General features: G+C 41.9%; 1 protein-coding gene and 1 non-coding gene across 2 annotated transcripts in view; both read right to left on the reverse strand.

Moving 5' to 3' along the window:
* The window catches only part of MTA3 (metastasis associated 1 family member 3), a 191,717-nt gene that overhangs the window by 119,707 nt on the left and 49,046 nt on the right, over positions 1–22,964 (reverse strand). Inside the window, 2 exon segments of the mRNA XM_054394131.1 lie at positions 19,876–19,993; positions 22,747–22,810. Coding sequence (XP_054250106.1) covers positions 19,876–19,993; positions 22,747–22,810 — 182 coding nt within the window.
* Positions 994–1,066, reverse strand: TRNAK-CUU (transfer RNA lysine (anticodon CUU)). Its single transcript has one exon. It is a non-coding gene; the product is annotated as a tRNA-Lys (tRNA).

Below are 22,964 nucleotides of genomic sequence, written 5' to 3' on the forward strand. Positions count from 1 at the left end.
TTTGGCAAGGCCTGTTCCAACAGGAATTTCATCAGGATTCAGCATCTTATGATCTCCACACATCACTTCTCTCACAGCAAACTTCTCTCAGACGCTTGATTCCCTCATCTATTGTGGTCCAAGGCTTAGGGTTCCATGGTAAATCATCTCTGCTGGGGTACCTCATCAGGACTGCCAGTAAGAGGCGTGCCCACAGAGAAACTTTACCAATGCACTTGCCTAGATGCCTGTCTATGCCAGTATCCTTTGAGAGCGTACCCAACTGAGAGGCCGACTTCTCACCTACCACCAAGGCTGGGGCTCCCATATCAAAATACCTGGCTAGCCAAGACAGGACTGGCTCAGTATCTCCTCTGATGTAATCTTTCCTCACATGTCTAATTTCCTGTCTGGGTGCATTAGCTGACTGTATGTCATCCTCATCATCGTCATCATCATCATCCTGAGCTTGCTGTCCCCATACTCCTACTGTAATCCTCCGTGCAATTTCCTGGAGTTCAGAGGCACTTCCAGCAATTGCTAATTTACCAGGGTATACATCCTGACCTACATCTCCATCATTCATTTGTGGTCTCAAGAGGTCTGCCAGAGTTTTAAGGCTAACCTTCTCTTCCTCACCAGAAGGATCTTTCTTAACAGAGGGACCCTGAGTAGAAGGACCCTCACCTCCATCTGCACCATCTCCTGCACCATCTGCACCTTCTCCTGCAGCTCCTTTGCGCTTTCTGGTGATAGTGGCAACCAAATTCACTGGTTGAGCTTTCACATTCACAGTAGGGTTAGCAGGTGCAGGGGAATTCTGTGCATAGTCAGCAGGTGCAGAGGGATTCTGTACAGAATCAGCAGGAACAGAAGGATCCTGTGCAGAGTCAGCAGGTATGCTTTGAGACCCTGCAGCTGCTGCTGCGTCCATCTCGGCAGCAGAGGGAGGAGACTGTGCCTCGGTAATGGCGCCTGCTTGTGCAGCTGTGTCTGCCTGTGCCTCATTAATGGTGCCCAACGTGGGGCTCGAACCCACGACCCTGAGATTAAGAGTCTCATGCTCTACCGACTGAGCTAGCCACCCACCCAGGGACGCCAAAAAAAAAAAAAAAAAAAAGATGTGTCGGTGTGAGCTGAAATTCCCCCCCCACCAACAAGTGACCAGGCTAGCCCAGTCTGGAAGCAAATGAAGGCTGTATTTACAAGCAGAGTCTAAAATCTATGATGAAATGCAATGAATATGTACAAATATACAAAGTTCACAACATTTACAAATATATACAATCAACAGAAAAGCACAACCGATCTCCCTTTGCTTCCCCCCAAGGGGACCCTCCCAGAGGGGCCTCTCTCTCTCCCAGGAGCTTCTCCCCAGGCCCCAGGACAGAGAAGCAGAGTTAATTAAGCAGAAAGTTGTTAGCTGCCAAGGTCAGTACGTGTTATCTGCAGCCAGAAGAGAAGAAGAAACAGCAGCCAGACAGCCCAGCAACTGCCCCCACTGCAGAACGCAGAATGTGCAGAGTGCCCCACTTTGTTTTGGGTAATAGTTCTTAAACATTTCTATCTATCCAATGGAAGTGTTTAGAACAATTGTTATTTTGCTTTCTTACACCCAATAGTGACTTATTTACACTCTTTCACTTTCTCTGTTCTGAACTTTGCAAGGAAAAATTAAAAAGACAGTTTCAAACCATCACAATCACTTAGGGTAGTCTGCACACGAATGCATCCAGGTGAGTTTTGAAAGTCTCCAGAGAAGGAGAGTTCACAACCCGCCTGGGCAGCCTGTTCCAGTGATCCATCACCCTCACTGTAAAGAAGTTTATCCTCATGTTGAGGTGAAATCTTCTGTGTTCTAGTTTGAACCCATTGTTCCTTGTCTTATCACTGTGAACCACTGAGAAGAGCCTGGCCCCCTCCACTTCACACCCACCCTTCAGAAATTTATACATATTTATGAGATCCCCTCTCAGTCTTCTCCAGATTAAGCAGGCCCAGGGATCTCAGTTTTTCTTCATAGGGGAGATGGTCAAGTCCCCTAATCATCCTCATGGCTCTCCATTGGATTCTCTCCAGTAGTTGCCTGTTTTTCTTGAACTCGGGAGCCCAAAACTGGACACAGTATTCCAGGTGTGGTCTCACTAGGGCAGAGTAGAACTTCCCTAGACCTGCTGGACACACCTTTCTTAACACATCCCAGAATAGCATTGGCTCTCTTGGCCACAAGAGCACATTGTTGTTCCATGAAGAACTTGCTGTTTACTATGACTCCAAGGTCTTTCTCTGTGGAGCTGCTTTCCAGAAGGGCAGCCCCTAACCTGTACTGGTGCATGTTGTTATTCCTCCCCAGATGTAGGACCCTCCACTTGACCTTATTATTAAACTTCATGAGGTTTGCCTGCACTCAGCTCTCCAGCCTGTCCAGGTCACGTTGGATGGCTGCACAGCCTGACAGGGTGTCAGCCAACCCCCAAAGTTTTGTATCATCAGCAAACTCTCTGAGGGTACTCTCAATCCCCTCATTCACATCATTAATAAAGATCCTGAACAAAACTGGACCCAGTACCGATCCCTGGGGGACACCACTGGCCACATGTCTCCCAGCTGACACTGTGCCACTGATGACGACCCTCTGAGCTCTGTTGTGGAGCCAGTTTTCAATCCACCTCACTGATCAACCATCTATGCCACATCTCCTGAGCTTTTCTATGACGATGTTATGGGAAACAGTATTAAAAGCTTTATTGAAGTCAAGATTTATGACATCCACTGCTCCTCCCTCTTTTACCCATTTGGTAATAACTTCATAGAAGGCTATCAGATTAGTTAGACAGGATCTGCCCTTGGTAAATCCATCTTGGCTACTCCTGATAACCTTCTTGTTCCTGATAACCTTCCTGTGGTTAAAGATGACCTCCAGAATGAGCTGCTCCATCATCTTTCCAGGGATGGAGGTGAGGCTGACTGCTCTGTAGTTGCCTGGGTCCTCCTTTTGCCTTTTCTGAAGATTGGAGTGACATTTGCTTTCTTCCGGTTGTCAGGCACCTCTCCTGTTCTCCATGACTTTTCAAAGATGATGGAGAGAGTTTCAGCAACAGTATCAGCCAGCTCTCTCAGCACTCGTGGATGCATCCCATTGGGCCTTATGGATTTGTGTGTCTTGAGATGGTATAAGAGATCACTATGTTATTAAATATGCAAATTCCTCATAAGTACAGTATTCTAAAGATAAGACCACTTGCATAAATTCAAGCAAAACATATAATTTTGAGAATAACTCTTTCTTTAGCATGAAATCTACTTTGACTTTTTCAAGCATAAAAACCACATTTCATCTGCACATTTTTTCAACTTTTGTAGAATATTTTTTTTAAGAAATACATCTGACTTGTAGTACAGCAGCAGAGGAAATAAAAATGAACTTACAATAAGTCCATTTAGGTAAAGTTATCGAAAACCAAAGTCAATTAAACCATAAAATGTTGCTGTTTGAAATGTGATTTGAGTGCTTACTGCAATTCATTGTTTGGGATAATAAGCACATACAGCACACAATTAATAAGTGTACTCTTCATAAGGCTGACTGCCCAACAGAACTCAGTATTTGGACAATGTCAGCTAAGACTCTACAGCTATCACAAATAAAGAACTCTTTCTGAAAGCAATCATGCGCAACCTTCCACACCAACACCACAGCACAGACTGTTCATGTTGCACTGCAACCAGAAGAGCAAAAGAAAAGACAGTTACTTAACCATTTCCTTCAATTAGTTGAAAAACAGGAGTTTCATAGCAAGCTTAAGAATGAGAACAAACAGGAGTCTTACCAAGAAGCTAAAGATGGCAGGAAGTCATGGGTGACCTGTTATAAAGACTGAATTCCACCTGCCTTGTCTTCAAGCATAAGACAAATTTGAGAAAGGTTGTTACAGTTTGAGGCAGGGACAGGGGAAAGAAAAGACCATTCCAACAATCCCCAGGCAGAACAACCCATGTAGTTCACCCCAATTGTTGAATATTTTTTGTATTATCTAAATGCTAAACAGCACAATTTCCAACTCTTTCAACATTTGACTGTTAACATGGAAGTTGTCAATAATCTGAGAAACGAAACTCAGGTATCTCCATTACCACATTATAGAACAGTAAGTATAAAAGGAAGAAAAAAACAATCTATGTAACTACTTGTTTTATCAAAATTATACGTGCACTTGATACCTCAACAAAATGCGTGAGAAGGCAAAAAATATTTTAAAGTAACACTATTGAAAAGACTTCATAAAATACTGTTTTATTATACAAAGCTTCCAAATACCTGATTGAGGTTCTGCAGCACATGTGGCTGCAATCCTAAACTACATATTTCCCTTGCATCTGCAAGGTCAGGCAGAAGTAAGTAAAGTCTTTACTTAAAAAAAAAAAAAGTCACAAAGATATAGTTTACATGTGATTTTTAAAATTTATAGTAAAACTGAAAAGTCTATAAGTATGCATTTAATGGCCCAGCACATAAATCACTAACAGCTTCCCAGAATAGATTGGCAGGACTGATGTAAAGAATACTACTATAATCCTAATAAAATTCAACATGAACAACATTGTAAAGAGTATTTTACTATTTATGATGATATTTGATGTGATCTGCAAAAAATCTGCAAATCAGGTAAGTGACCACCATATTTAAACTTGTTAACCGTCCAGAAACAGTTCCTTCTTTTAGAAGGTACGATGGACAAAATTCATGTTAACTCCAAGTCAAAAATACAATGATACAAACTCCTGTCCTGGAATAGGCATTAATGCACCAGCTAAACTGTTTGGCCACTGCCCTTTCTTCTCCCTCCCTGTTGCAGTGGTCCAGATTGATGACGAGGAGCCAAGAGGCAGGTGCCATTAAAGCTGCCTGGAAGGGGTGGCAGCTGGACCCCGTGCCTCACGTTTCTCACAGACAACTGCATGTGTCAGAGGCTAGTCAAGAAGACATGTACAGTTTGCTCACCATACAGCACTTTGAACTGATTGGCGAAATTTGAAAAGGTAATCTGCCATTGGGCTGTTCAGTTTTCAAAAGGGGAATTTATAGGGGGTGACTCAAAAGCACACAACCCTGTTTGTTAGCGGGATTCCAGATGGCAACAAGCACCCACTTCATGCCTGCCTTTAGGGTGACTACCTGTTATTGTCTTCATAGCAGCATGTTTAACTCCAAGCCACACCGCAGCAGGGTGCTCTCTTTCTCCCCCTCACTTCCCCCAATTTGGGATTTCTTTTGGATTATCCCTGCCCTTTGGTCTACTCTTTGGTTATAGCTCCATGCACCTCTCTTCATTTGGCAAAATTTTGGTGACTAGAAGCTCAGCGGTTCATGAGTAACTAAAGCTAATTTACTTGGTTATTTCTAAAGTTCACACACTGTTTCTCTGTGGCTTAACTCCATAGTGAGGCCAGGAGGGTCTGTCCTGCCTCCCGAGGCACCACAGCTGTTTGTTTTTGCATTATACGAGTTTCCAGTTTGTTCCTCTGTATTCCAAGTTTCTGACTTTTCTAGACTGTTATTCCACTGTTCATTAATGTTCTATCATGTGTAATCAACCTATCATCGACCAGGAAAACGAACCTGAATCAAATTAGCACAGGAAAAACAATTCTGTCTTTGATTATAGTACCTGTAGTATATAAGCAAATGGGTTACAAATAGGATTACACTAAATCCATACATTTATTTCTTGTAATTTCAACTTGATTCATTCAAAGAAAACACTAACATGGCCTCACAATCATGAGCCCTCAGGATTTCTGAAAACCAGTTAAAGATGAAAGGCTTAGACATACACTATTTGTGAAATACTAAACTCAGAAACAAAGAAACAAATCTTTCTGCATTTTATTTTCTAAGAACTGCCTATTGTACTGTGTCCATTTCTCATATCCAGTAATTGTCATAAAACTGATCACTTAGCACAAATGACATATCATATTTTCTGAAAATTGAAGGATGTCAAGACAGTATTTGTCTCATCTGACATTTCTCATAGCTATACATTTGCCGTTTAACAATTGTAGGGCTCTCCAATTTTTAACTTAAATATTTAAACAAAATCTTCTAAAAATATTTCATACTGGCTGATTTTAAAAAGGACTGATTTTTATTTTCTCACAATAGAATGAAATCACTACATCAATACCTGGAAAGATAAGCCAGTACACAGACTTTTGACATGGCAACCAGATGCACAATTCAAAAAACTCTGGCTAGTACGAGTGATTTTCAAACTCAGAAGTGGTTCTTCCAGTAAACAGGACTGTTATGCACCATGAGTAAAAGAAGAGATCCCTCCTTATGAGATTAGAGTTGGGTTCTGCTATTTTAAAATGTATCATTTATTACAGGAAAATAAAAATTTTGTATATATGAGAAGCATTAAAAAAAAAAATGAAAATACACTAAGCATCCTGAACTTTCATGTTAAAAAAATCAAAAAGTATGTAGATGAGTTTCTTAACTGTCTCTTTACTTGTAACCATGTTCAGTCTTATAATCCTAGAATTCCAATGTTCCCTAACATTAGCAGGCTTGCACTCTGAGTTGAATAGTTTCCATCTGATATGTCTGGTCAATTAAAAATAAGATGCTCTTACAACTGAGTTGCAGTAAGAAGCACAAAACCTGAGGAAATATTAGAAAACACCTCTAAAGGAATTATTTTCTTCTTTATCAAAACGGAAAAAGGTTTGGATACAATTTCTCTATACATCATTCAAAATTTACAGCTTAAAATAGGCCAACTGCTCCCCTTCTTCCTGTTAAGCACTCAGCTACTTTATTCATTCTAAAATGCCTTGCCCTCATGAAATGGAACTGATTCAAGGTGTCCTCTGGATATTTTCAGATGTGCAAAAGGGATTCTGGGGTTTTATACAGATATTTTAAACAAACAAATGTTTTGAACAAGCTGCTTCTTCCTCCATTGTAGAGACTCTTAACTCCTTTTCCTCTCTATGTAAGGGGGTAGTCCTCTTCTTTGCCAGATCCAAACTCTTTGTACTGCTTTAAATCACCACAGTACCTAACTGTGTCAGATCCCTGCTCCATAGACAATTCACCAGAACACAGATACAAGAGATAAGCAGCACTTGGCCAGGAACAGGACTGCAGGTGGGAGGGGACCATCAGCATGAGAAAAATCCCATGCAGCAGTACACAGGTGTTCCCATAACAGTGGCTGTAATGACAGCTGTCCTGGCTAATTAAAACAGGGATCTGCCATTGCTGGTTGCAGTACTCAGTTTGGACTAGCAACCCATTTTCTAAACCTTTACACACAATCATTCCCCACCACTGTTTACCTCTTGATGCTTGTCTCCTTCAATATACCTCTGCAGAGAGATTCAAATATCTTTTCTCACCAAATCAATTCTAACCCTTCATGTATCCATCATGACATTTCCCATTTCAATGTGCCTCTGTTTGGCCCAGTGATTTCCAGCTCCATATGACTTGCTCAGCACTCAGCATCCTTACAGCAGGCACTATGAACATGGCTGGCTGAGCTGACAGAAGGTGCTGCTATACACAAGAAATTAATTAGCAGTAAAAAGTTCTTAACAGGCACTTCCCCCTGTTCAGGTAAATGTGTGCACATGGATATCTGTGAACAGCTGCCACTACAATGCTGCCCAGGATAACCTAAGCTGGGAGTCTCTGTGTGCTCAAAAAATCTCTTCAACCATGTGAACAACTTAGGTAGAGAAAGTTCAGAGGGTAACTCCCTCTTTAATCTACTTTCAAGCTGGTGGTTTTCCACTGTATCTCAGAAACTAGCCCAGATTTTTACAAGACAGAAATAAATTTTTTAAAGGTTAGTAGTCGCACTGTTAACTGAGTCATACTATACATATGTTATGCTTTTTCTTACATTGCAGTATCATAATCTAATTATACCAAAAACTTCTTGGTAGGTATTACCGCAGTTAGCTTAATGTTAATGTTGGCACTTTCTAATCTTCAGGTGTTCCTTTTATTTTTAGACTGAGATTTACTAAAAGCTCAATATATTGTTGTTGTGGAGAGGGGGAATAGGGATAGAGGATGGTGGTTATTAATTATAATTACGAAAATATGAGTTATGAAAATTATTATTATTAATATTTGATTAATAACTGTACATATATTGGTTCGGATGCACGGTTGTAATAATATAGATCATAACTGATTTAGTATTTACAATTACACCCAATTATAATATTTACAGTCAATTTCTAATTAAGGGAACGAAAGGGTGCAGTTCTGCCGCTTGTCCACTAGATGTAGACTCGACAGGGCGCTTGTGGCTGCTAGCTAGGTATAGAGATATTTTTAATGTCACGAGGCAGGTTAAGCTGGAAAAATCACGCAGCTACACGCGGGCGCTTTGAATAGAATGCTACTAAATGTTATACACATGAAAGATACATGCAGCGAGACAAATTGCACGATAACGCAGGATCGCTGGGTATCTGCTTTCTGCCTGAGACTGGCCCTGTTTGGGCGGTGACTTTCTTTCTCCCTCCTGGCTCGGGTGGGGGGGGGCAAGGTTGGCTTTCTCGTCCCACGGTCTGTGGGAAGGGGCAGTTGGCTTCTTTGTCCTCCCGCAGTCTGCGGGGAGGGGCTGGCTCCCTGACCGGAGGATCGGCTCAGAAGGGCCAGGTCCTTTCGGTGGTCGGCCCTACGATCGAGGGCAGTTTTCCGTAGGGAGGTTTCAGTGGGGGTGCGGTGACGTGATGCTTCCCCCCCCTCGATTCAGCTCAAGGTGAGCTGACTGCCACTTCTCTCGGCGACTGCTTTCCATTTAAATTATAATGGTCCAGCCGTTGCCTTGACTTCAATAGAGAGGCTAATCTTTTGCTCTCTCTTTTCCCTCGGGGAAATCCCGGGTGTTTCGCCCTGATACGGGCTGCGGAGCGGCTACAGGGGGTGGCTCCCTTTCCCTCCCGCGGACGGCAGGGGCTACGCAAGATGTGTTTCTGCTTAGGGCTGCTTATGGCTACTTAATTAGCTTGCAGCAAAGCTGGACTAGCTGCCTAGGCTTAGTCCTTCCCCTTCCGGGTTACAGCTTACCCTCTCTTTCGGGGCTTCCCTCAGTCCCTTTTGACTGGGTCTACAGCACCTTTGGCGATGGGATCATCCTTTGCAGGTTCCTCGAGGTGAGCTCAATGGCCTGGCTCCGTTGTTCGCAGAGGCTTCCAGTATGCTTGCGTGGGCGGAAACCTAACAGCAGACGCATCGCGAGTCACGTAACAAGTGAAAGCAAAAGAAGAGAGTGACGTAGCACCAAATGGAGCAATACTTACAGACACTCGACGCTGGGACTAGCCAATGGGCACACTTGCCAATAACCTGCTTCCACCTATAGAAAAGGTGAAGCTAGAATTATGCCCTTAGATGGACAGAGCATAGGCATCCCACTGAGATGGGGTGCCTGCAGTTGTTTATTCCCTTAGGAGACAGGCTGGCGCCTGAACCCTTTGTTCCTCCTCTCTTGAAAGAAGGGTGGAAGGGGGGACTTCCCAGAATATGTTGGGACAAGCTAGCTGGTATCTGGGGGCATAATTCTGGGCATGTGATGCCTTCACTACAATTGTCTCAAGCTTTTGTGGAAAAGTCATGAAACTGAGCAGCCCAGTGGCAATGACTGAAAAATGTAAATTACCCAGGATTATCTGGAGGAAACGCAATTAAGTGGCAGTTCACGGTTTCTCTTACAGCTTTTCTTGATGGTATGTGACTATGTAAGCACAGAAAAAGAAGTGGCCTAAGATCATCCTTGAAGCACAGATGTTTTGATTAAACTGTCTGTTCACATTCCTGTTTATTAGATGCAAACCTCCACTCGCAATTCTTTCTCTGCATATAAAAAAGCACTTCCCCAGGGTAAGAGGCAGAAGAACCGAGTTGAATTATATTAGTGGATTCTTAAGATGGAGCACCATAGTAGGATCAGTTCAGGTTGGAAGGGATCTCACAAAGTCTCTAACCCAAGATCCTCCTCAAACCACACTCAATTGTGAGCTCAGATCAGAGCTTTATCCACCTGGAGCTTGAAAACTTCAAGAAGAGACAACACAACCTCCCAACAAGTGTAATGGCCTCCACTGAACTTAGTTCATCAGTAACTTTTCAGATTATTTTCCATTCTGGCTATCTGTTGTGGTCAAGGGAGGAATTATTTATTAATTACACTCAAAACAATAACAAACAATATGGCAAACGGGTATTAATAAAAATGTAACCCTTTATTAATGAAAAATGCCAAAACTCATTAAAAGGATTGTTGTACGGTTGGAATATATATTTACAATGGGAATATGCAGTATTAGGGCAAGTACAAACTATTCTATGCAAATTAGGAGACAACAGCTTGGAAACAGAGAGTCCCCGAGAGCAGATAGTGCTCAATCACAGCAGGGGGGAGGCTCGATAAGAACTGTTAAACCCAAAGGCCAATGAACTAATTACTCACAGCTAGTTTACACACATTGGGGGATGCTGCTGCTGCTAAGAGTTTAGCACGTCATCCCAGGCTGATCTGGCTTCAGCAGACGGTGGGCTGTTAAAGACACTTGTAGCGATGGGCGCTTGCTTGGATTTTGGGTAAACTGAGGCATGGCATGATTCTGGTGGCAAGGGGAAGCAGGGTAGGCAACTCTGGCTTCTAGGCTTGTGGCTTCTCCAGCTTGCATGTGTATGGCTTGTGGCTTTATCCCAGGCTCCGGACCAGGCACTTGAGGCAGGGCAGGGCAACTTAAGGCAGCTTCTACGAGACGGGTCCAAGTAGGCTTGAAGCAAGGTTTGAAGCAAGGCAAGGCAAGGCAAGGCAAGGGTAACTACGAAGTCACTTGTACATATACAAATTGCCAGAGATTGGTTGGTCCAATGGGGCACTGAAGCTAACTTGTAGCTGCCCAATGGAAAAGCCTTCTGCCAGGCTATAACTATAAAAGGCAGAAGCAAGGAAGGACCTTGTTTCTGGGGGAGCAGTGCTTACGTGCTCTGACCCCAGACAAACACCTTGTTTACCAGACAGGCAGGAGTCCTGCCCTCTCTGTTCTTTTTCCCACATTGCCCTGTTTTTCTGCAGGAAGGAGGGGAGAGAAAGGGACCCTGTCTAGAAATCTTAAGGCCTGTCTCAGCCATGTCATGGCCCTACCATGACACTATCTCAGATATAGATGATTCAAAAGTTCAAAAAACAGGAAATAAGAAAACAGTTTGTATCTTTGCAGATGGAGACGAAGAAAAGGGAACAGGGACTCTGAGGTGACTCACAGCTCTTCGGGAGGTAGATGCCTCCTGGATTCTTTCTTTGAGTGTGATGTTGTATCTGTATTACAGACTCTGAATTTAAACTCTCTTAGCTATAGTTAGATTTCTTTGTGGAATACACTGAATTTCACCATTATCTTGCATTACTCAGTAAGTGTGACCAGGACCTTCAGCAGAAACCACCCCTCAGATAGGTCTGACCTCTCCTGAAAGAGAAAATACCCAGTTTTCCCTACCAAGTTCTTTTCTCTAATAACAGAAACTCTATCACCTTCTACCTTTCACAACAAATCTGATTGTTCAGGTCCAGCCCGATTTACAGAACCTCTACTGTTTACCAACCAGGCTGCTTGTGCTAGATGTTTCCCCCAATTTTTCAAAGATCCACTCCCCATGGCTTTGACAGTGGCTTTCAGCAAACCATTGTAACGTTCAATTTTCCCTGAAGCTGGTGCATAGTAGTGAATGTGGAATATCCACTCGATGCCACGCTTTGGCCCAGTTTTTCACAATATTGTTCTTGAAATGAATTCCCTTGTCTGACTCAATTCTCTCTGGAGTTCTGTGTCTCCACAGGATTTATCTTTCCAGACCAAGAATAGTATTACGCACAGTTGCATGAGGAACTAGGTAAATTTCCAACCTTCCAGTGCTTGCCTCTATCATAGTCAGCACATATTGTTTACCAGATCAAGAACAAGGTAGAGTGATGTAATCAATCTGCCACACCTCATCATACTTATACTTGGACCACTGGTCACCATACCATAAGGGCTTGACTTGCTTTGCCTGCTTAATTAGCAGCACGAATGTCACAGTCATGTATGACTTGCATAATAGCATCCATGGAAATGTCAATTGACCTGTCAGGAGCCCACTAGTAGGTTGCATCTCTGCCTTGACGTCCTGATGACTCATGAGCCCACCGAGCTAGAAAGAGTTCACCTTGGTGTTTCCAGTCAACATCAAGATCAGAATTCATATCTACTTGAGAAACGTTTACAGCTACATCTGCCTGGTGGTTGTATTTTTGTTACTCAGTAGCTTTGCTCTTAGGTATGTGAGCATCAATGTGTCTCAACTTCACTGACATTCTCTCAATGCAAGCAGCAATAGCTTGCCACAGATCGGAAGCCCAAATAGGCTTTTCTTTCTCAGTCAACCATGCATGAATCAGCGTAGAGATAAAGCATTGGCCATCTCTCACGTTCACTTATATCGAGAGCCCAGCTGTTTTTACCTCTGCAAATTGACTGGATTCTCCTTCAACATCTCTTGCCTCTGCAACTCTACATGTAGGACTCTACACTGCAGACTTCCACCTCCTTTTTTTTTTTCCATCTTGTTTCCAACAAGACAACAGAAACTGTCTGTGAACAAAGCATATCTCTTTTCATCGTCAGTAAGGTCACTGGAAGGAGTAGCTTCCTCAGTAAAAGCTACTCTCACCTCTGGAGGCTTTTATTACAATCAGTGCCTTCTGTCCTATTTGTGATCACTGCACCAAACTGGGCCTTTCAAGGTTTACCATTCGAGCTGTCTGTGTTATCAGAGCCATCTACTTAGACCATGTGGCATCTGTCACATGATGTGGTGAAGAACCTTTGCCTTTGAACATCCAATTCTGAACTGGCAATCTAGAAGCTAGAAGAAGTTGTGACTCAGTTCCAATCACTTCAGAAGCAGCTTTTACTCCTTCATAAGCAGCTAGTATCTCCTTCTCAGCTGAAGTATTATTTACCTCTGAGCCTCTATAGCCATGACTCCAGAAACCAAGTGGACATCCACATGTCTCACCTGCAGCTCTTTCCCATAAGCACCAAGTTGGACCATTCTCATTTGCAGCTGTGTACAGAATGTTCTTAATGTCCGGAACAGTTTGAACAGGTCCCAAAAACATTGCATGAACTACTTCTTGTTTCATCTGGTCAAAGGCTGCTTGTTGCTCAGGACCCCACTGGAAACTGTTTCTCTTTTGAGTCAAATCATAAAGAGGTTTCACAATCTGACTGTATCCAGGAATGTGCAGTCTTCAAAATCCCACTATGCCTAAGAAGGATTTGCCATGGCAGAGACTCTGTTTATCACATCCATTGGAATGTGAAGGTGACCATCCTGCTACTGCGCTCCCAAAAACTGGATTTCTCTGGCAGGTCCTTTCACTTTGTCTGGCTTGATGATGAAACCAGCTTTCAAGAAAATGTCAATTATTTTGTTACATTTCTCAAAGACTTCTTCAGCAGTTTTACCCCAGACAATAATTTCACCTATGAACTGAATGTTCTGGAGTTCCACCTTTCTCCAAAGCACCATGGATCACTGCATGACAGATCCTCAAACTGTGTATCCACCCCTGGGGCATATGATAGTGTACTGGATGCCTCTCCAGGTGAAGGCAAACTGAGGCCTGCATTCCTCTGCTATGGGAATAAAGAAAAAAACATTAGCAATGTCTGTGTTAGCATACCATTTGGCCTCCTTGGATTCCAGCTCATACTGGAGTTCCATCATGTCTGGTACAGCTGCACTCATGGGTGGAGTTACTTTGTTCAGGGCAAGAAAGTCAACTGTCAGACACCATTCTCCATTTTGCTTTTGCACACGCCAGATTGGACTGTTGAAAGGTGAACGAGTTTTGCTGATGACTTTCTGACCTTCCAACTGACAAATCAAATTTTGAATGGGCACCAAAGAGTCAAAGTTAAGTCTTGTATTGCCTGTGATGCACAGTTTGAGAAGCAACTGGAAGTTTCACATCCTCTATCTCATGATGTCCCACAATGGCAGCCTCATCTGAAAGCTCAGGTCTAATAGACAACCTCAATTTTCCTCCATCAATTTCTACAGTTGCTATTCCAAAAACCCATTTGTAACTGTAGGGTCTTTGAAACGTCCTTCTCTCAGAAAGTCAGTTCCCAAAATACAAGGTGCTGTTAATGTTTCTTCCACTCTTTCCCAGTTAAACTTATGTCAACTTGCAACTTAGTCAACTCTTGAGATCCACCAGTGACTCCCAGAATAGTTATAGGCTCTGACCCTTGATAATTTGATGGTATTATGGTGCACTGAGCTCCTGTGTCAACCCAGGCCCTGTACTTCTGAAATTTTGAAGTGCCAGAACACTGAATGTATACATCCCAAAGGATTCTGTTATCTCCATTATCCCTTAACTCGCCCTGGTGGGAGGCAGGGCACCCTTAATTATGGGGATTACATCCACATGTACAGTTGACACAGTGCCTACTGTTAGAACTGTTGGAGCAGTTACAATTGTTCTGGGAAACTGAGGAAGCTACTCTTCTGGTATTGTTACTTCAGGCTGTGCCACTTTGCAGCCCTCGTAATCTCCTGAAAAGATCAGAAGTTGGTTGACCATCCCACCTATTCATTTTTCAACAAACTGATCACACTGAGTTATCCAAATAATCCCACGTGTTTGCCTCTGTTGTCTGTTTTGGTTTGGCCTAGTTTGAAATGGCCTTCTAGGAGGATGTCTGTTTCTAACAGCTGAAATTTGTATCCATTTGGAAGAAGAAGAATTGAGGTCATCCCCCTTCGCCAGTTTGGATATGGAGGTTTTAAATTCCTCCTTCAGCTCTTTCATGCAATTCTTTATCTCTCCAGACAGAATTTCAATGGCTGAAACCTCATTTGGTCAGTAAATTAGGCAAGAGGAGAAGGTACTCCACCACATTTTTTGCCACAATTCTGCTTGCCAGAATAGTAGCATAATTAGGACCAGCAATTTTAATGAGCTTCTTGGCAAGACCTGTCCCCACAGGAATTTCATCAGGATTCAGCATACGATGATTTCTATAAATTACTTCTCTCACAGAAAATTCTCTCAAAGGCTTGATTCCCTCATCTATCGTACTCCATTTCTGAAGGTTCCATGGAAGATCATCCCTGGAAAGATATCTCATTAGGACAGCACACAGAGAAACTTTACCAAGGCAACTACCTAAATGCTTGTCAATTCCGGTATCTTTTGCAAGAGTTCTGAGCTGAGCTGCTGACTTGTCACTCACTATTAAAAAAGCAGGAGCACCTGTGTCATAGCATCTTCCCAACCAGCTCATTACTGGCTCAGTGTCTCCTCTAATACAATCTTTTCTTATGTGCCTAATTTCCTGCCTGGGTGCATTTGCTGACTGTATATCATCCTTATCATCTTCATCATTATCCTCATCTTCCTGTCCCTCTGTTGAAAGCCTCTGTAGAATCTCCTTAAGTTCAGAAGCACGTCCTTTAGTTCCTCATCTACTAGGACTCATACCCTGTCCTGCATCTTCAGCATTGATTGGTGGCTTCACTAAGTTAGCTAGATCTTTAAGACAGACTTTCTCTTCCTCATCACTATCACCCTGAGCAACATTCTTGGTTTGACTTCTAGTCTGCACTTGAGAAGAAGTCCCCTGCAAGGGGTCATTGGAGACTGGTTTATTTTTCTTTCCCTTTGTTTCATGTGGAGAACTTGGACCTGGATCAGAAGGATCCTTGTCGTCAGGCTTCTTGTCCAGAGTAGCAACCAATTTTACTGGTGCTGCATGGAAATTCACAGCAGGAACGGCAGAAGCAGAAGGGGCTTGCACAGAAACAGTGTCACCGGGTGCTCTTTGGGATCCTGCTGCCACCGCTGGACTCACTTCCATTTCAGGCTCTGTGGGCAGAAGTCTTTCTGCCTCGGTAATGGCCACCACCTGTGAAGCCATTGCCGCCACCATTACTGGCACTGGTGTGGGGTCTGTCGCCACTGCCACAGCCGCCACTTGCTCAGGGTCTAGAGGCCACACCCCCCCACTGTCTTGGTGCAGCTCTGCCATGGTGTCTGCTTGTCGTGGAGAGGGGGAATAGGGATGGAGGATGGTGAGTATTAATTATGAATTATGAAAATATGAGTTATGAAATTATTGTTTATTATTATTAATATTTGATTAATTTATATATATTGATTCGGATGCACGGTTGTAATAATATAGATCATAACTGATTTAGTATTTACAATTATACCCAATTATAATATTTACAGTTAATTTCTAATGAAGGGAACGAAAGGGTGCAGTTCCGCCGCTTGTCCACTAGATGGAGACTCGACAAGGCTTTGCGGCTGCTAGCTATGTAAGAGATATTTATAACGTTATCATGAGGCAGGTTAAGCTGGAAATATCACGCAGCTATGCGCGGGCGTTTTGAATAGAACGTTACTAAATGTTATACACACGAAAGATACATGCAGCGAGACAAATTGCCGGATCACGCGGGCTCGCTGGGTGTCTGCTTCTGCCTGAGATTGGCCCCGTTCGGGCGGCGCTTTCTTTCTCCCTCCCGGCTCTGTGGGGGGGCAAGGTTGGCTTTCTCTTTCCAGCGGTCTGCGGGAAGGGCAGTTTGCTTCTTTGTTCTCCCGCGGTCTGCGGGGGGAAGACTGGCTCTCTGACCGGAGGACGGCTCAGGAGGGCCAGGTCTTTTCGGTGCTTGGCCCTACGATCGGGGCAGTTTTCCCATAGGCAGGTCTCCAGTGGGGGGTGAGCTGACTGCCACTTCTCTGGGCGACTGCTTCCATTTAAATTATAATGGTACAATCATTGCCTTGACTTCAATGGAGAGGTTAATCTTTGCTCTCTCTTTTCCCTCGGGGAAAATCCCGGGTGTCTCGCCCTGATACGGGCTGCGGAGCGGCTACAAGGGGCGGCTCCTTTCACTCCCATGGTCTGCGGGGGCCACGCAAGATGCGTTTCTGCTTATTTGGCTGCTTAATTAGCTTGCAGCGTTTCTGGACAGCCAGGCTTGGGCTAGTCCTTCCCCCTTTGGGTTACAGCTTACCCTCTTGGGGGGCTTCCTTCAGTCCTTTTAGACTGGGTCTATGTCGCCTCTGCGACAGGGTCATCCTTTGCAGGTCCTCAATGTACACTCCGTGGGCTGGCTTCCATGTTCGCAGAGGCTTCCGAGTATGCTTGCGTGACAGGCTTATAGCTTACTCAATCGTGAGTTGCATGATGGGTGAAAGCAAAGGAGAGAGCAACGTGGCACCAAAATGGGGCAATACTTATAGACACTCAAGGCTGGAAACTAGCCAATGGGCATACTTGCCAACAACCTGCTTCCGCCTATAGAAAGGTGAAGCTAGAATTATGCCCTTAGATGGACAGAGCATAGGCATCCCATTGAGATGGGTGCCCGCAGTTGTTTATTCCCTTAGGAGACAGGCTGGCGCCTGAACCTTTTGTTCCTCCTCTCCTGAAAGGAGGGTGGAAGGGGGACTTCCCAGAACATGTTAGGACAAGTTAGCTGGTATCAGGGGGCATAATTCTGGGCATGTGATGCCTTCACGACACTGCTGTGGTTCAAAGCAGCTTTCCCATTAACTCCTGCCTGCCTGCTACTGCCTCTTGCTGCAGCTTCTCCTGTCTCTGTGTCTTCCTTGCTATTAGAATCGCTTGCATTAGACCCAGATCTTTTACATTTCCTCCTCCGTCTTAAGACAGAGCAGTTAGCTGCATGTCTCTCTCAGTACAATGCCATTAACAGATCAATTATTACCCCTACAAGTAACAAAATCAGGCATAGCAAACAGATCACCTTAGGATTCAAATCTCCTAGATAACTCTCAGTTACAGGAACACTAAATTCAAAAAACTCAGGAAGAAGACTCACAGTTGCATTGCTGTATCCCCCCAAACTGACAAATCCAAGGCAGTAATCACCAAACCTCCTTAACTTGTATTTAAACCAAAGAAATAACTTATATACTGCCAACCTGATCAATCAGTGCAGAAACAAACCATTTATAAAACATCACACTTAACACAGAGTATACCAAATGCCACAAACCCCGAAACAGCTTAATTTTGGCTTCCTTGATCTGAGCGATAATCAATCGAGTAATGCCCCACACTGAATAGGTACCAACTAATTTTTTAATGTGATGGCTCGAAAATTCTCCCCAACATTAAATTTGCCAGACCAGCTCAGCTGGGAGCAAATGAAAGCTGTATTTACAAGGAAAACTACAATCTACAATGAAATGCAATGAACATGTACACAATATACAGTATTTACAATATTTACAGGTATTTACAATTAATAAACAACAAAAGGACCCCTGGCCAAAGACCAGGAGAAGCTAATAGCTTCTCCCTCCCTCACAGTACAGACAAAATGCAAGCCACTCCAATTTTTTAATCTACTAGAATACATCAGTGTGTTTACATCAAAATAATTTAGTGTTTATAGAATACATGGAAGAACTTTCACAGCTCAAAGAATTTTCCTCATTTTTTAGCCAAGTTGTGAAAGATAATCTGAACTGGCATGTCTTCAGTTATTTGAATTGCATTTTTATGTCAGAAACTTTTAAAATAAAATAACTGACCATGTGTGAATCTTTGATTTTTCTAAATACTTTCTTAATTTATTTTTTTCCAGGAATGGCTTCAGGGATTTTCTATAAAAATATAATTTGCCTACCAACAACCTTCAAAGAGGTCTATTTCCCTTACATTCTACATTTAAAGATGTATTTTATGTGTGCACAAAACTAACAATGCTTTCTATTTTACAAAACCATTATGAGATTAAACTAACCCCATTTTTTGACTGTTTTTAAGTTGTATAAATCCTTTCTTATAATTTAATTCCTCCAGGCTTTTAGTATAGGAAATCACACATTATAGCATAATAATTTGGGCATACACATCATTAGCCACTTTTTTTAAATATAGGCTGAAAAATTTATACAAAGAATCGGAAATCTTCACAGAATCCTGTTTTTCCAGACATGACTAATTTATTATATTGATTTAAAATATTTTTTAGATTTACTTTCATCAATGAAAAGGTTTGACAATGGATGGATTAACATAAAGGTACAATAACAGCTGAATCATCTTTTTCTTTTCCTCAGAGGTCAGAAAACTTAATTTAAAATTTACTAAGTATATAAAATTTCAAACAACAAGACAGTGACTCATGCTTTATAAATAATATCCGAACTCTAGAATTTGTTTTAAAGAATAAACTTCCTATGTAGCAAAAGACTGAGAAAAAGATAGTTGTGCTATATTAAAAATAAGAAATTTAAAATACCAATTATTTGAAAGATATGACAAAGTTTTAAGTATTTATTTCAGCCCTGTTACAAAACAAACAAGGTGCTTTGATGGAAGTCAATAACTAAAAATAAGACACACACATTATCTATGTAGACTCTGTTTTAAAAGGGAGTGAAATAATATGTTTTTTCACTTGTTTTGTTAACACATTATTCTACAAAATGGGTTGGTCCTCAACATCTCTTTTCCATGAGGCAAATATCAAAGAACTAAATGGACCCTATGAGTAAATGAAAAAACACTAAATGCCTAAATTTTATTATGTACAAACTGGAAACTGACAATATCTTTTCAATAGCTATTCAAGTATCCTTCCTTACTTTCTTCATAGTATCTACTGACATCTGCTGATTTTTTCAGACCTACTATTTTATTTTCTTTGCACCTATACTGATTAGCTTAGTTCTAAGTCAGCACAAGCAATAATGCAAAATGAAGATTTTTTTACTTTTTTTTTTTAGTAATCAAAGATGATATATTTACCTTCTGCAAGCATGTCAGGCACATCTGCTTGATATCTAGGCCCCACTCTGATTTCTCCCTTGTCTGCTAAAAGCGTTTTCAGTGATGGATCATACACCAATGAATAAAAAAAAGTATCCTAAAAAAGAAGACATTTTCACAGCATAATGATTAAATATCTGATTAAAATGAGGATTGTAAACATGTATTGCCTTCCATTTGAAAATTGTTAAACTAACCTCCTTTGCCCACCTTCACAGAACACAGGTTTAGGTTTGGTATGCTAACCCGTATTTAAATAATGTAGATGTTTGTAAGTTTTTCTAATGACTAATGGGAGCATCTCTCATTGCTAAGAGTTATTTCAGAACTAAGCAATAATTAAAAGAATCATACACAAAAATATATTAAGTTGAATAGAATTAACGTTAACACGTTCTTGAGATTAACACGTTTCCTCTCCTAAGTATCCCTACCATACTGAATTTGCACTATAGATTACTTTGGAAAATGCAAAAAACAGTCTCTGAAAATAGTCAGGAAAAGTGACACTGGCATATTTGCTGCACTCACTTGAACTATAGGGAAAGTCCTGTTGTCATAACCATTTTGACCAATAGCCCAAGTAGAACTAAATCTGGCCAGGGACAACAAAGGCAACAAGGAAAACTTCTACAGGTATGCTGATGATAAAAGACAGACCAGGGAAAATGTGGGCCCTCTCCAGAAGGAAACAGAGGACCTGGTCACCTGGGATAAGGAGAATGCTGAGGTACACAATGACTTTTTGCCTCAGTCTTCACCAGCAAGAGTTCTAACCACGCTGCCTAAGTTACAGAAGATAAAAGTAGGAACTGGGAAAAACTACTCACTGTAAGTGAAGATCAGGTTCAAGAACACGTAAAGAATTGGAAGGTGCACAAGTCTGTGGAATCTGATGTCATCCAGCTAAGCTGCTTTTCACCATATTTGAAAAATCATAACACTGGTGAAGTTCCACTGACTGGAAAAGTGGAAACATAACCCCCATTTTAAAAAATGGAAAGAAGGAAGACCAGGCAAACTATAGGCCAGTCAGTTTCACTTCAGTGCCCAGCAACACTGTGGAGCAGATCCTCCTAAAAACTCTCCTAAGGCACATGAAAAACAAGGAGCTTCACCAATGGCAAATAGCATGTGTCATTTTTGGTGGCTTTCTGTGACAGTGTTAACAGCAATGATGGACAGGCAAAGAGCAACTGATGTCTACCTAGATTTGTGCAATGCACTTGGTACTGTACCTCTTGACATCCTGGTCTCCAAACTGGAAAGACATGGATCTGATAGGTGGACCACTCAGTGCATAACAAATTGGCTTGATGACAGCACTAAAATTAATGGTTTGATGTGGAGACAAGTGATGAGCAGTATTCCTCAGGGGTCAGAACTGGGACCAGTAGTGTTAAACAACTTTGTCAGTGGGATTGTGTGCAACCTCAGCAAATCTGTGAATGACACTAAGCTGTGTGTTGTTGTCAACATGCTGGAGGGAAAGGATGTCACCCAGGAAACCCTTACAGGCTTGAGAGGTGGGTGAATGTTAACCTAATGAAGTTGAAAAAAGCCAAGTGCAAGGTCCTTCACCTACGTTGGGACAATCTCAAGCACAAATAGAGCCTGGGTGAAGAACAAATAGAGAGCAGTCCTAAGTAGAAGGACTTCAGAGTGCTATTTGATGAGAAGTTTAACATGAGTCAGCAATGTGTGTTTGCAGCCCAGAAAAACACCTGTATCCTAGGCTGCAACAAAAGAAGTATGGCCAGCAAGTCAAGGAAGGTGATTCTTCCCCTCTACTCTGCTCTCATGAGACCCCACCTGAAGTTTGTGTCCTAATACAAGAACATGGAACTATTAGAGCAGGTCCAGAGGAGGGCCATGAAGGTGATTAAAGGGCTGGAGCCCCTCTCCTATCAAGACAGGCTGCAAGAGATCAGCCTGGAGACATGAGGGTTCTGGGGAGATCTTATAGCAGCCTTCCCATATATGAAAGGGGCCTAGAGCATAGCTGGAGAGGAACTTTTTACAAAATCAGGTAGTGACAGAACAAGGCATAATGGCTTCAAACTGGAAGAAGTAGGATGTAAATTAATCATTAGGAATAAATTCTTCACCATTAGGGTGGTGAGGCACTGGAACACGATACCCAGAGAAATTGTGAAGGCTCTAACCCTGGAAGCGTTCAAGGCGGCCAGGTTGGATACGGCTTTGAGAAGCCTGGTAGGAGGTGTTCCTGCCAATGGCAGGGAGGTTGGAATTATATAATCTTTAAGGTCCCTTCTAATGCAAACCATTCTATGACTCAATGATTATCAGTCATGTAGAAACTTTTAGATAAAGACACGCTAATTCCAGCTAAAAACCACCACGTGACTGATGTTATATTAAGATACTCCAAAGAAAAATATTATTATTTTGAAGGCACCATGCAGTAAAATTGTCTTTCAAATTCTTGGGGAATTTTTTTTCCTGTCTGGTAAAGCTATGTTCCTTCCACAAGAAATTAAAGATGAGGAGATACTTTCCACACAGTAATTCAAAGCCCTTAATATTAAACTTCTATGCTAAGCTTCCCTCTGCAGAAGCCTCTCTTGCTCTCTCTACAAATGGACAAAGATGAAGAGAAATTCTTTCATAACCATATTCTTCCATAACCATATTCATAATGAAGCCATTTTATAGTGTCAATTGATTTTTTTTATTCACTTTCTAAAATCAGCATTTTCAACAACAGAATTATTCTAACTTATCACTACAAAAGACTTTCTAGAAGTATTGATTCCCATTTATTAGAAAAACAGATGTAAAAAAAAAACGTAAATCCATCTCTATTTACCCAAACAGAAGTCACGTTACCTCTTTCTCCAGATACGACAACACAGATTCTGTCTCATTCAGAAGTGAAACACTGCATTTTCCCCTACACAAATATAAGGAAGAGCTGTTACTTTATTTAATTAAAATTTTTAAGTTCTAAGTTTTTTCTAAGAAAACAATCTAGACATACTATAAACTTTAAATGTAAAACTACAGTAAAACACACACTGCCATATTTTTAAAATAGCAAAATTAAC

Source organism: Indicator indicator, chromosome 2 (genome assembly GCF_027791375.1).
Source record: "Indicator indicator isolate 239-I01 chromosome 2, UM_Iind_1.1, whole genome shotgun sequence".
In the NCBI taxonomy this organism is placed as follows: domain Eukaryota; kingdom Metazoa; phylum Chordata; class Aves; order Piciformes; family Indicatoridae; genus Indicator; species Indicator indicator.